This window comes from Triturus cristatus, chromosome 9 (genome assembly GCF_964204655.1).
Source record: "Triturus cristatus chromosome 9, aTriCri1.1, whole genome shotgun sequence".
In the NCBI taxonomy this organism is placed as follows: Eukaryota; Metazoa; Chordata; class Amphibia; order Caudata; family Salamandridae; genus Triturus; species Triturus cristatus.
In genome coordinates, this window is record NC_140592.1 from 311,599,484 (window position 1) to 311,614,217 (window position 14,734).

At 42.0% G+C, this 14,734-nt stretch overlaps 1 protein-coding gene across 1 annotated transcript in view; it reads right to left on the bottom strand.

Annotated features, from left to right (window-relative positions):
• Positions 1-688: 688 nt before the first annotated feature.
• Positions 689-14,734, bottom strand: part of NFKBIB (NFKB inhibitor beta) — a 46,171-nt gene continuing 32,125 nt past the window's right edge. The window contains exons 2-6 of the mRNA XM_085624998.1: positions 14,279-14,384; positions 12,507-12,723; positions 7,885-7,973; positions 6,082-6,315; positions 689-2,367 (exon numbers count right to left, since the gene is read on the bottom strand). Of these exons, the coding sequence (XP_085481124.1) occupies positions 2,305-2,367; positions 6,082-6,315; positions 7,885-7,973; positions 12,507-12,723; positions 14,279-14,384 (709 nt within the window). The 3' untranslated portion in view covers positions 689-2,304. The remainder of the gene's footprint in view (positions 2,368-6,081; positions 6,316-7,884; positions 7,974-12,506; positions 12,724-14,278; positions 14,385-14,734) is intronic.

Consider the following 14,734-nt stretch of genomic DNA (forward strand, 5'->3'; position numbering starts at 1 on the left):
GCTTGACTGCAATATTGGCAAGCAACGTCAACACTTCTATGGAGAGGAGACCGCTGTAAGAACAGGATGGATTTTGGGGGGGGGGGAAGCATCCTGAAAGGGCTGGGAATAAAGACATTAGATAACCCATCTGTGAAAGCAAAAGGAAAAAAAGGTGATTGAGAAAGTAGCACTCTCAGGACCCCCTGCGCTGTTCTGTCCGCACAAGAGCCAACTAAAGAAGTTTTGGTAGGGTGCTAGGTGAAGAGAAAGATTGCTGCTGCGGTTATCCACTAGGCTTGGCACAGCTGCTGCCCCAGAAGCTCAAACATTCTGTGTGGTTCCCAGAATACAGGCAACCAAATCTGTGTAATCTAGGACAGAGTGCGAAATATGCTTGGCCTCACCCTGAACAGCTTGAAATGTCTGCGAAAAAGAAGCGCTTACATCTTCAGAAAATAGCGCAGGAGGGTCTGCCGTCATAGCCGAATGGTACATCAGTAGACAAAATGCCCAAAGAGAAATCTTTTCACCAGTACAATCAATCTGCTTAGTCTACCTTTCCAGGAAGGTATAACAGAAAGCATTAGGATTAATCATGCAACAGGAAGCATGTACCATCAATCTCACTGGTAATGGGTGCAGCATTAGAAAGTTGGGGTCCCTGCCTAGAATGCCTCACAATGAGAAAAAAAAAAGGCACAAAAGGTTTTAGAGATGAGAAATCCTTTTTATTGGCAAGATAATAAAGAGACTTTAAGTCCGAGCAACTTTTGAAAGTGGAGACATGGATCATGTGGCACACACCTTAAAAGATTGCTACAGTTTTTCAACATGGACATCTGTGCAATTTTTAAGCAGGTCTATTCAACACCATCACATATGCCAAGATAACTACACCTTTGAACTTCCTGCACAAAATGAGGTGAGAAACAACTTTCAGCTCAGGACATAAACTGCTCCCAAAAGATATTTAAAAGGCAATTTTTGGAGGTACATTGAAAACATTTTTAAATCCTCTTGGGTACCAAATTGTACAAGTCGTCAAATAAATATACATGGTGTTGCAAGAAGAGCACATTCCTGAATTACTTCCAGATACAACTCCATGCTATTAACCATGGCAAGCACACAAAAACCTTGCTTTTATTAACCAATAATTGTGTAACGATTACTTCAAGCATTCGTTCTTTCTCCAATAACTCAGCTGATACTAGCACACTGCTATTCATTATTTTAGCTATTAGTATATTACATGCACTTTCAGATATTCCAGGGTCTCTCTTGGAACACTACATAACTTTACAGTCTCTCTAAAGGTGCAACACTTGCATCTTCCATGGGCACATTCTTTGGAGCATTTAGCAGAACACTAAAATGATTTTATTAGGGACACAATTTTCTCCATCTTTAGAACACAAACATTTTCATGATTTCCAGGAACCCTTTCTTTCAGTTGGTCACCTTGTTGAACACTGGCAGATGCAGTTATTCCTGGGACTTCTAATGTCTATCACACTATTTACCTTCTAGGATCCAGGCTCACGTCCTCTGTCAATATCACAATATGCTTTTGTGCTACACCGTAAAGCTGAGGTGCAGCAAATGCATGCCATATATCCAGCAGCCTGAAGACTTTAGGTCCCGGTCATCAAAGTGCTCATATCATTATTGGAACAATAAACTACCAAGTGCCTTTAGCTCCAAAAAAAAACATTTTAACAGCGGTGTGCCAAAGGTAGCCTTAAGCAGGACATCCACTGCCCCACGAATACGAAACACACAATTCTGTTCTCTACTTCAAAGCCATCTCCTACATTACGTGAGTCTATGGAGAATGTCTGTAATGCAGGCAGCCAGCAGCAGGCAAAGATATTTCTTGTCTTGTTGATAAAAAAAAGTCTGTAGACAGGCAGCTCTCAACAGCACAGGGCTAATGTGTAACAGAAGTGGTGTTCTCTGTAGAGTGGTAAGAAAACAATCCAAATGTATATGGAAATTAGAGATGCATTAATAATTGGGTTGGTATGGAGTTGCTGCCAGTCAGTTAGCTTCAAGAAAAAAAAATATCTTGGACGTTCCTTAGGAAATTGCATTCAAATAGCATATGATGCTCACTTTGTCAACCACAAATCTAAGTCACCAAATGCTGGCTTCACTTATTTGTTGCTGCAAAAGATTACCTCCCTCATCCCCAGCTGACTCATTTCAGATTGGGTAGCCACATCCAATTCATCAGTGCGTGTGGGGAGAGGGTGACCAGCACAGCTTAGAGAACGCACACCTTCATCACTTTTGTTCTTTGTCAGTTAACGACCGGCTCACTCAGTTCTTACACTGAACACTGTTGATAACGAAGTCATCATAGATTGCATCCTGCTCCTCCGCCTGAAGTTAAAAAAAATACATATATGAGGTTAAGAAATAGGCAAATAAAATACAAAACTTGCAAAAAAAACCTTCCTTTCCCTGTTCATATGAATTCCTCGGCTAAGCAAGTTAGCTAGCAGCTCCTAATAAGGCTGACAATCTGGAGCTCACAATTAAAGAGCTAGCTGAACCACAGCTTAAATTTCGACCTTGTGCTGGAAATTTAAACTAAGCTGAGGTACTTTTACTGCTTGAATACGTAGGGGATGTGATGCAAACTATCACTAGAGACAAACCAGTTTGTTCTTTCGCCATATGTTTTTAATGTACTAACTTTGAGAATAAAGTGCCTTCCAATCAACTTCCAATTATGTTAGTCCTCTGTTTCAGGAGTAGCAGACAGATATGGGATTGCTCAGAGCCACACATCTCGTAAGGATTGGTCTTTTAATCAATCATTTTCTGTAAGCAATTAGGATTATCTGAACTGTACAAAGCTGTTTCAGACTACTGCGGGTGCAGCTTCAACCATTACCTTTTTATGCAGCTGGAGCTTGGGAAATGATACTGCTTGCTGCAAGATACCATTAGGTCAAGCTCAAGACTGCTGCTTTAGCATAAGTCCTTCCTATACGTAGGTTGGGAATTTTCCCTTCCTGCAAGGATACCCTGGCTTTTTGGGCTTTGTTGGTGAAACATTTTTGCTGGCTACAGAGCTCTGTACATTTTACCCCTGTTAACCAGTGGCCCCTCATTCCAACAAGGTAGAATTGGTATATACCCGATTGGTTTATATAATGTGCCAATAAGTACCAAGTGTAACCAGGAACTGTAAACTAAATGCTGCCAGTGGACTGCACCACTCATTGTACCATTCACTGCAGTGGTACTCTAAGGCAAGTCTCCAGGCCTACCATTGAAGCATTGCTATGCAGTTTTAAAAATGAAAATACAAATTTTCAAAATACCCCTTTAACAGGCACAAACCTTCCTTTTAAATATATTTATAAGCCACCCATGAACAGGCCCAATTGCCCATAAGGCAGGGTGCATGGCATGTAAAAGTAAGACATTAAAAAGTTTAATGTTAACCATGACCTTACTGTGACCAGCACCTCAAAGCACATTTTACTGTGGCAAGATTGGCTATACCATAGAAAAATACTGGGATGCAATATTAAATGCTAATGTTTCTCTGGAATGGGACTTGCTAGACAAACATTTAAACTGCAATAGTTATTAAAAACCAATCCAATGGCAAAGACTGATTTTCTTAAATATTATGGAAAAGTAACATTTAGCAAGTTATCTTTGCCCTGCTTAAAGTACCTGGAAGCAAGATATGCATTTCCTCTTCCACTTCTGCCAGCCAGTATTTTGTATTTGAATAGGTGTGGATGAGGTGTGATCTTGCCCTCAGGAGCAAACAGTGTGGTCTGAAAAGGCAGAGATGATCCTTCTGAACCCGACAGAATATGCAGGGTGCGCTGTGAGGACCCTTTTTAGCAAAGGGTCAAATCCTGCTTGAATGTCGCATCCTGTTTGACCAGTCTGGTGGGGGTTTTCATAAGACACTTGGGGCACACTTTAAAAAGGCTTCAACTGTCACAGGGAAATGTTAGCGGACAGTAGCACGGGCCCCAATAACAGTAGTCCTCTTGTTGACAGTGTCAAAGCCTGTTTGACAGTTCTGCAGGGTTAACATATAAGATTTAGAGCACAGGGAAACAGGATGCCAAAATAAGGGGCTTATCAGTGTCTGGTTGTGACTATGTTGCTTTTGTCCTCCCAGGCTTCTGTTTCGGAGGTTATTGTGGGTAGAGGACCTGCCTCAAAGTGGATTTTAGTGTTAGATTCTACTGACACGCACACACGCGCACACACACACACACACACACACCCACACACACACACCCACACACACACACCCACACACACACACCCACACACACACACACTCCCAGCACAAGATTAGTATGGCCCAAGACTTCAGCCATCTTGCAATTGCTCAAAGTGGCCAAGGTTGGCTCTGAGAACCTTTACCCCATATAATAGGGTATTCCTAGGGGTCATTTACACCCACCAGCTAATCCTATCAAAAAAGTATGCAGTTCCCAAGGGGAAGAGAGATTTAGAGGATCGGTCAGTGTATATATATATCCAAAGGTTGGAGCCAGAGTCTCCTCCTTTGGAACTGGGGCCCTCACACACCCAGTAGGTCTTCATCACAGAGTTTGCTCCTCATCGGGCCAGTGCTGCAATGCCAGACGGGCACCCTTCAAGGGGCTCTTTATCGAAGAGCTTTTGTTCCCAAGCCATAATGTGAAGTGCGAGTGTAGCGCCGTGGAGTGTAGATGAGTGTATAGAGTGCGTGAATTGTGTAAGGGAAATTAAAAGGAGTCTAAGTAGTACTCTAAAAAGTTTTAATCAGCGAGTCTACTTGTTTAGTTAAAACCAGAGATAAGCAAAATACCAACATGATGTTCAGTAGTTGCTAATACAAAAAGGTCAACATGTTTCTTGCTTAGGTTCTCACAAAAGTGATCAGTTAGCAATTTATTAGGACCGGAAGTAATAGGACTTTCTACACAGAGGTTGGCGTCCTAGCCCTAGTCCTCCCAAGCTGTTAAGAGTGAGGGTAGGTTGTCCGGCTATCGAGCCACATCAAAACTGACGCTATAATCTAGCGTTCTCTCTGCCAGTACCCGATGTAGTTAATTACCCACCCCAGATGGGTCAGTATATCCATAAGGTACTTCACATTTGCAATGTTCTAGGGCTTGGTTTACCCCTTATACTAACGAGGACGCCAACCACTGTGTCTATGACAAACAAGAGACATCTTAGATGACCTATAAAACTTTAGTTTAAAAGTCAGGTGGTGTCAAGGTGAGCCACTGCTATCAGCATGCCAGCCCGACCGAGACTGATGAGCCGATTTATGAGCCTGCAAATAAGCACGTTTACCTAGGGGTGTCACGATGCGGAGGGAAGCCAAGCTATTTTTAGTGCACCTGTAAAAATCAACCATTTAAAATCCCACTCCTTTCAGGAAAAATGGAATGAAAGAACAAACGTCACTGTACAAAATCAGGAAACAATGTTTTAAAGGGAAGTGTCAAAGAAGGGAAGCATAGCATCCTGCCAAAATGTGGTCAGAAAGTGAGCTGGCTAGGGATAGCTGGTAAAGCATAGGTGTGGACCATGGACAGCTTCAAAAAACATTCTATTACTTTGAGAGAAGCTTTCTGATCAGGCCTCCTGGAACTGGTAACACAAGGTGTTGATGAAGAGTAGAAGCAAAACTAAAGAAAAAAGTCGAACTTGTTTTTTTACTTTTCTGAATTGGCAGTATTTAATTTAATCTCTCTCCAACTTTCAGTGGCTTAACTGATGTAAGGGAGCTACGTAAACGTTTGTGTATGTTTTCTAATTTGATATTAATAAAAGGCAGTTTTTGCTTCTTTGGTGTGCTGTGAATGATAAGTCAATGCACTTTTTCCAGAATGACCGTCATACAAGAATGTAAGGGCACACCCTTTCATTATCTGGATCGCTGGCCCATGTTTACACCCATGTGCATTGGCACAGCAAAAGATGCAGTCCTTTGCAGGACAAGTATATAAGCAGCATCCTTTGCTTCCAGCTTCATAGCCCATTTTCTTGATAATACCAACACAATGTGTCCCCATCAGGCCAAAACATCATGAAAAATTCAACTCTGCTACTTACATCACTGCTCATATCCAAGCTCTCATCAGAGTCCCACTCAGGCTCTCTGGATCCATAACACCTCAAAAGCTGAAGAATGCGCTGGTCCTGCCGATACATGGCACTATACAAAGGGGTGTAGCCAACATACATCTGGGCATCCTTGTTTGCCCCAGCTTGCAACAAACATTCGACCACTTCAGGGCACTGAGATTCCACTGCCAAATGGAGGGGACTTCTGCCACAGCTCAGTTCCTAAGGAAGACATAAGAGATCAAGAAGTGCAAAAGAGGGTTGAAGCCTCCCGGATAAAGAGGAGCATCTTTTCACAGTGTTTAATCAACTACTTATATATACTAAAAATCACCCCACGACTTAGTAGGTTAGTTTTCCAAAAGGAATTTACAATGACTTCTTCATTTAAAACTTCGAACAGTTCAACACGCTTTTGAAAATACATTTGTTATAACATATTCAAGTTATCAAGGTATGTGTAATGAAGAGGACAGAAGCAGGATATTCAAAACAACCTTTAATTCGTAAACCAACACCACCGAAGTGCTTCGACACTGATCTCCCCCTGCAAATGAACTCTGTTGCATTCCACCCTTCAAGGAATACCCTTCTCCGAACTGATCACATTCAATTAGCATTTAAAGACCATCATATCAATATATTTTACATTTAGGCATACCTAGGGTCCTTGCGCTTGAGGACTCGAACGTTAAGTACTGTATATATTTTCAAATCTAAACCAAAGCCTGTGCCTCACTTAAACACAGTGTTATACCTATAACAAATTAACAAGACAGACACAAAGGCCTGTAAACTGCTACAAGATAATCGGCCTATGTTTCCCAGCAATTCACGCACTTGTAGTTTGGATCAGCAATCACTTGAAAACAACCATAAGTCGGTGTTAGATCATACTAAATTGGTTACCACATAAGGCCTCCTACTAAGAGCTGCCCCAAAAGTGAAAATCAGGTGCTTGAGTCAGTTAGGCCATTCATTCTGAATGAGGCATAAACTCCGCTTGGAACTAGGGCATTTATCTAGGCTTATCCCTCCCAGTTGTAGCTAGAGAAATAAGAGGATAAAAGGGGGAAACACAGTTTCACTGGTAATTAAAATTAAAACTGTAATTTTCCTCTATTGTTACTTGACACACTGCACTGGAAGTAAAACTATCCAAGGATAATATTGCAATGTGATGGAAAGTTATCTTCTCCAGCGGGTTTACAGATTGCAGTTCCGGCCAGACTGAGAATGAGGGTATTATGGTTCCATTTCTTGGCTATTACAGAGTGGCCTGTAGTGTTGTAATCAGCCATAGGGGCAATTTTGAACAGTTAATCAGTACAACTGACTGATGCCAAAGTTCAACAATGAAAAACATTATGGTCGATACAGACGGAGACAGTATTTAACTAAGGGCCACCAAAATTATCCTGAAAAGATGGAATTCTGAAAAAGGTGCCAAGAGCCCAATGCTACCACTAGATAGGGCTCAGGTCTTTAATGTATGAGAGAGTCGATCTTCCACTGGCTTCCATTCTGCCTATGAGAGCGTTCACTATGTTCAACCTTCACAATGTCGAGAAAGAAAAAAAAAACAACAACCACTGATGGTCGGAGTTTAAAGGACTCCTCAAGGTCAGTTAACGTATCAAGGTTTGCTTTTCTACAAAACGGGTTTTGAAAGCTGAATTTTTAAACCAAAATTTAGTCTGTAGCCAGCGAACAGAATCGTACGTATACATTTCGCCTCCTTTTAGAATTCTTTTGCTAGTCCCTTTCGGCCATACTGACCGCAGCACTAACCTGTTTGTTTAGGTCAGCTCCTGAATCCAGAAGTAGTTTCACCATCTCCAAGTCTTTGCGGATGACAGCAATGTGCAAGGCAGTGAAACCTAAAGGAAGAGGAAAATACAACTTCACCGCAAGATGTGGAAAAATATTTGAAAGGTTAATATATCTCATATGACAAAGAGTTGCAAGGACCATTGTAGATAGCCCAGAGATAGCAATTGCAACAATAAGATTATGGGAGATGAAAAATAAAGCAAGCTCTGTTTTTTGTCACTTTTTAAGCCCAAAAGTTAACATATAATGTGCCGGAAAACATTTGTGGAATTGCTCTCAAAGTCAACCAAATACATTTGTTCGCAACTAGCCAGACTCTCTGAAGGAAGCAAACCACAAGAATTGAATCAACTGCGTTTCTTTTGCCTAGATATTCAGCAATGCCCCCACATGAATCAAGTGCAATGCTGCTGAGTCTGAGCACGTTTGCCAACTATAGTAATTTCAGTTTGCTGCTAAGCCTACTAAACATTTGCTACTTCATCTAAGCTAGTGGTATATCAGTGCATCTGGTCCATTGTGACACCTATCACCACCACAACCACCCCCCCCCCACCCCCAAGGAGATGTCTGTGCCAAAACACTTAAATACACATTAAACAGGCAGGGTCTGCCAACCCTTATTTACTATCAGGTAAATAATGCAAAGCTATTTTCAACAAAATTATCTAGAAGAGGTTTTGATCACATCTATGGTCATTTACCTTCAGAGCAGTGGCGACTCACCCATTAAGGGGCATGCCATCAATGCCTTCCACCAAATTTTTCCACCTGTCAGTCGGAGCAGTACACTTACTGTGTGTGAAACAGTAAAGTATCCATTCAAAAAGTGCATTAACAATCCCACTGGACATGTAACTCCAGCCCCACAAGTGCATGCAACTTTGCTCTTAACTCTCTCAAATGAGGCATGCATATGAATGTATAGATGTGTAGGAAAGTAGGATCTGCTTCTCATGGTTACCACCACTTTTTGCTTGATGTCTCGTTGTTTTTGACTAGTCCGACTGGGATCGTGCTAATCAGGAGCCCAGTCTATCTGCTTTCTCCTTAAAATTGACATACATGTACTTTGGTACACTCCGGATTGGATACTGGGGTAACCTTATCAGTCCCTAGTTTATGGCACCCATGTACCCAGGGCATAGGTACCCCAGAGGCCTCTTAAAGCATGTATTATGCCACCCATGAGAGGCCATGCAAAATGGAACTCCAGGTCTGCTACTGCAACCTGTGTAAGCTGGTGCTTGCACCACTTACTTTAGATGTAGGTTCACTATATCTATTGTTCACTACACTTAAAACCCATAAGTTACCCCTATAGCAGACCTTATAACTCCTGAAGGCAGGGTGCTGGGTCTTATGTGAGAGGGTGCCCCTGCATAAGCAGAGCCTCTCTGCAGCCTTCGAAGATCATTCTCCCGGGTTGTCTGTGACTCAGCAGGACATATAGGTAGAGGTGCATTATAACCTCGCAGTAAATGCTATCTCGATAACGGCTGCATAGAAACATATCGTGTTTGGTATCAAACACCTTGGAATCATACCTCCACACCGGTAACCGGTGTGGGAGGTGCTATTCCACCCTTCAGAAGCAAGCTTCGTGAGGTCACTAGTCTAGCCGGTGCCAGCCTTCTCGACCCAGACAGCACAAAATGGATGCTGCAGACCAGAGACACATTTCTGCCCTGCTTGACCTTCCTGCGTGGGGTGCTTTTGTCAAGGCTTGTTGGTGCCCCAGCTGGACACCGACCCCTCAGCACTCGACATCCTTCATGGGACAGCTTGCATCTGGCTACTGGTCGTCCTCAACGTCTCCTGGTCCCTGTGGCTGCAGTCAAGCATCCCTTCTTCGCACCTGAAGCACCCGACATCGGTGGGCATTTGTTTACAGAGCCCCTGGTCACTCTGAAGTGAGCCAGACTCTGTCCCCTCTGCTTTCAGGTTCCTTCCTTCCAGAATTCCACCGGACCCTTTTCACCTTCACGGCAGCAGTACTTCTTCACAGCCCTCCATTGAGAACGACGGCGGTTTTCGACACCATTCCAGACCTATGCACTAGGTTCATCTGGGATAGGTAACTCGGGTACTACGGTATCCACGGGTGGGGTGGGGTGGCTCTCCAACCCCTTAAGTTCCAAAGGGTTTGCTCGAAGTCCTCCTAGTAGGGTCCTTAAACTTTAAATTTCCAACTGTGTCTTTTCCATAGAGTTGCACGGAGCACGCTGTTGTGTTTCCTCAATGCACCCGTCCTCCGTGGGGTACCTGTGTCATCACCTTGGATGGTTCCCTGGGGTCCCAGTGATTCCATGTGCACTAGGCACTGTCTCTAGTCAAGTTGTGATTGTTATACCACTATTTTAGTATATGGTTTGGTCAGCACTGAAACCCACTGTGTATTGGGCTACTTACAATTGTTCTATTGATCTTATTTTGTGTGATTTGTGACCTATCCTCGGGTAGAGGATAGTAGAGAGTGTTATATTAATAAACCCTTATTTTTATATAACTAATGTGTATTACGGTTCATTTAGTCATTCAGGAGGTGAAATTCTGGTAAAACAAGCTGCTTTACATTCTTTCAAGATTAAGCCTGAAGGCTGCTCTCCACAGCTACCACTAGGATAGCTTTCTAAAGGTTATCTTTGACCTCATACATCATAAGGGTCGTTTGGACTGGTGCAGGTGCCCACTTTAATTAGTGGACAGCATATACCAGGCCAACTTCTCGCAATATGTATGTCAGTGCAGATATGCGTACTTGATGGAAATAGTAAATACATGCCCAATAAATATCACTTTAAAAAGTATGAATGATATTTCAGGATAATTGTTGGTTCTTGCTTACTGACAGCATAAGCGGTCAGTCAGAGACCGCATGTGACAAGTTATTTACATTATAAAGAGAGTGGGCTTTCACTCCATCTCTTCTTCCACCATGGAGGTTCTGTTTTACATTTGTCAATGCTTGCTAAAAAACAACATTCCCAAATAGCCGGACACCAAGACTGGATTTGATAATGCTTGTGACGGTAATGTACAAGCCTCGGCTACGTGTGTGTTATTGAAATACCACTTACATAAAATAGCCATTCATAAACCAGCCTGCTCATGTATACTGTTGCAGACTTTTAATGGAAGTTTCACAGAAAAAGGACAGTTTTGTAACCTTCGGTCAAATTTTCTTAAGTCATGTGAACCCATAATATTCCTAGAGATGGTCAGGTTTATTGGGCACACCATGAAAGTATTGAAATATTTCACATGTCTTTTCAATTCTATGCTTTTATGTGTAATTTATGCTGTAAAATGCACCACTTGCTATAATATTTTCAAAACTTTCTTGGGTAGTGGCTGGGATGTTGGGAGAATTCTAGAATTTTTAAACACCTTGAGACAGTAGCGCTTTCTTTTACTTAGCTAACTGGTTTAAATTTGTGGCAGGTTTAAACGTCAACTCTTTCAATGATCAGCAAGTCCAACCACTACCCCAAACTCTCAGATGAGACCTTAAATATGTCCTTAGAATTCACAAAGCATCGGGCACGCCCAGCCCAAGAGGTGTTAAAACCAGCAGAAAACCCTTGGGCACTCAGCCCGTTCTCCATAATAACACCCTTGCTCTCATCTACCATCCTCTCACACGCCCAGACTATCACCAGGCACTGTGTTAGCAAGATTTAAAAGGAACTGCCCAGGGCAATTCGGGCAATGTCAAATTTGGTCACTAGTCCCCTGAGTAGGGTCCATTCAAAGGTTACCCAGGTGCTGTACTTACGGTGGGCTTCAGAGATCCATTATGTGATCATGGAGTGTCACGAAACTACATCATCTTTCTTATTATAGTTTGAAGTCTGTTCATTGAGCTTTTTGGAAGGTCCTTTATTAATTTTGTCCGATCAATCCAAGATTTTAATTTTGCGAAGTACATGAATATTTTTACAGCCAAATATTAAATCCATAAATACATTGATATACTTTTATGAGTTAAACTCCTGAATTGATCAAATGAATTAAAGACCATCCAAATCACTTAATGACCAGACTTCAATGTATTATAAGAAAGACAATATATTTGTGATATTCCTTGATCGCATAATTAATCTCGGATAACTGCAAGTCCAGAAACGACCTCTCCAGACAGTGCTTGCATGCACATATTACCTAGCTCTCATCTTGTGAGATTAGCCATGATCCAAACAGCTCCAGCAGATACTAATCACACCAGCCAATAATTCCTTAAAATGCCCTCTGCGGTGCCATGGACCCTCTTACATCCTCTATGAAGGGCTGACAACTTATAGAATGGCATATCCTGCCACTCAGCCAGCACACACCAGCTCTGTACCTACACTAATGCTTTGCATGCCTGAAACCATTTTGTGCGTCAAAAAGACTATTGGAACAGGATAAAAGTATCTTGTTTCACAGTACCCCCTTCCCCCGCATCCCGCCCCCAAAGAACTACATAATGCACTCATAATTTGCCTTAGGCAAGATTAATGCTTCTTCATGCAGTGAATTAGCCCACACAGGCTCAACACCCTTTCGACAGTGAGAAGTAGAAGAGATTTCCTTACTGTCATAGTTGGTGCAGTCCAGCAGTTTCTGAATATCATTGAGATTGGCAGTCGTGGGAAACAAGAGCACTTTTGCACAGTCATATCTTCCTTCTTTGCAGGCCAAGTGCAAAGCTGTGTTGCCTGCTTTTTCTGGAACACACAAGCTGGCCCCAGCCAGAATCAGCTTGCTGGTGAATACAGGCAGTCCAATGATGACAGCAATGTGAAGAGCAGTCTGCCAAATAATGAGAAAAATCAATGAGAAACTAATGGTACCAAAAGCAGAAATCAAAGTTTAAGAGACTCTGCAGAAAGGAAAACTCTGTAGTGCAAAGTCATAGACGAAATTAACAGACCTTGAAATCTTGTCAAGGGATCACAGACCTTCTCCATCTCCCAAAAAAATGTGTGTAGATCACAAATGCTCTAACGTCAGTTCAAGAACAGTGCAAACGTATCCCACTTCCTCAGATCACTTCCACAGCCAATAGCACCTCTAAATGCTGCCCTAATTTACAACTCAATTTCATCCACGAATCCCTTATTCTCAAACCTCTGAATTCAAATTCACTGTCATGCATCATCACAACTTTTTGGACCCCCGGTAAATTCAAGCCATGATCAAATGACCACGGGTTTTACCAGTCACAGTGTGAAAAACTCTTAATATCACTCAAAGGAGAAAAGTAAGGCGTTGCAGGGGTCACGCCTGCCCTTAATAACTTAAACAAAGATTGGCGTGGTGCCCTGAGAAGTCTGCTATCTGCTTATACACCTGATCAGCAGGTCATTAACAGAGGCCCGACTAGAGCTGTGTGTGCTGCTAACTGTGCTTAACCTAATATCAAGGCAACCACTTCATAGCCACAAGTGTGGTGATTGAAATTGTTTGATAATGCCGTTAAGAGTTTTAGTATTTTTTTGTAAGCAAAAAAAAAAGAAAAAGTACAGTAATTTGCGCTTTGAATTTAAGCTGTGTATCAGACTCCTACCAACTGTAATACAGGAGACCATTAGACTGACACAAAAGTAATAGACTAGATCAGTTGTTTAGGGATATCTGACCATGTGGGTGTGCTGTCTTAGCAAGGGCATTAGTATATATCAGATGGTAGTACTTAGTATATTTCCTACAAAATCCCCGAGTAAATTGCCAGTTACTTTCCGAGGAGTTGAATAACCAGATCGAGATCCTCTGTACCATTTAAAAAGCACGTTTGGGGGGAAAAAACCTTGACATACAGTTAAAGAATAGGTTTTTAAAATGGTACGAAGATTCCCAGCCCAATGCCAACTCGGAGTCGATTCTTAAAATCAGCTTGAAAAGCGGAGTTGAATGCCAACAATGCCACTCAAGGTCATTAAAACGCATAAAAATTAAGGAAACGTGCATCTGGGGTCAGAGAACGTATCCCATGCAAGAGTGATATTGCTCTTTTAGGGCAATAGGCATGAGAGAAAACAGCCATCCTTCGGGATTCAAGGAAGCTCAGATGTTCAACACAATTTAGATGTGGGTTTATTTTATCCATAGCAGTTATGCAATGCTAAGTTGGCACGACACAAACGCACAAAAAGTCACAATAAAGCAGGCCAAACTATTGTGTTTGTGTCACGAGAAAGCCCTCTAGCTCTTGGAATTGGCCCATACTTAAGAACTATCAAAGCCTTCAGAAACCAGAGGATAAAACTTTGTATGCATCGAATCATCATACCTTACATGGAACATGTGGGGTCTGTTGTCAATGTATATGGGAGCATGCAAATCATGATGCAAAATCAAGACTGACCTGTCCCAAATCATTCTGTAGGTCCAGGAATTCAGTTCTCCCCATGTACTGTAGAACAGCATCAAGAAAGGTTTCATGCTCATGAATAACAGCCAGGTGTAGAGCTCTAGACACACAAAACACCCTGTAAGTGCATTGTTCATCACAGAGACCACTTAAGCACACCCAAAGAGATGGTACACTTGGCGAGAGATCACGGAATATGAAACAGAAATGTTACCCTGACGAAGCATTCGCAATAGAACATAAAACTTTACAAGGTAGAGATTGGTCTTTTTTAAAGTACAGTAAAATCAATGCAAAATGTTCAAAGTCATAGGCAGGAAATGGTTCTGAACAATTTCGCATTTGTAGTGAAATTCATCTTCAATCCATACCAGTCATGCTATAAGTGCATCAAACAAAAGGCGTGATTCTTCAAAAAGGGCAATAAGCATTGGCAAGAGCAATAGGTCT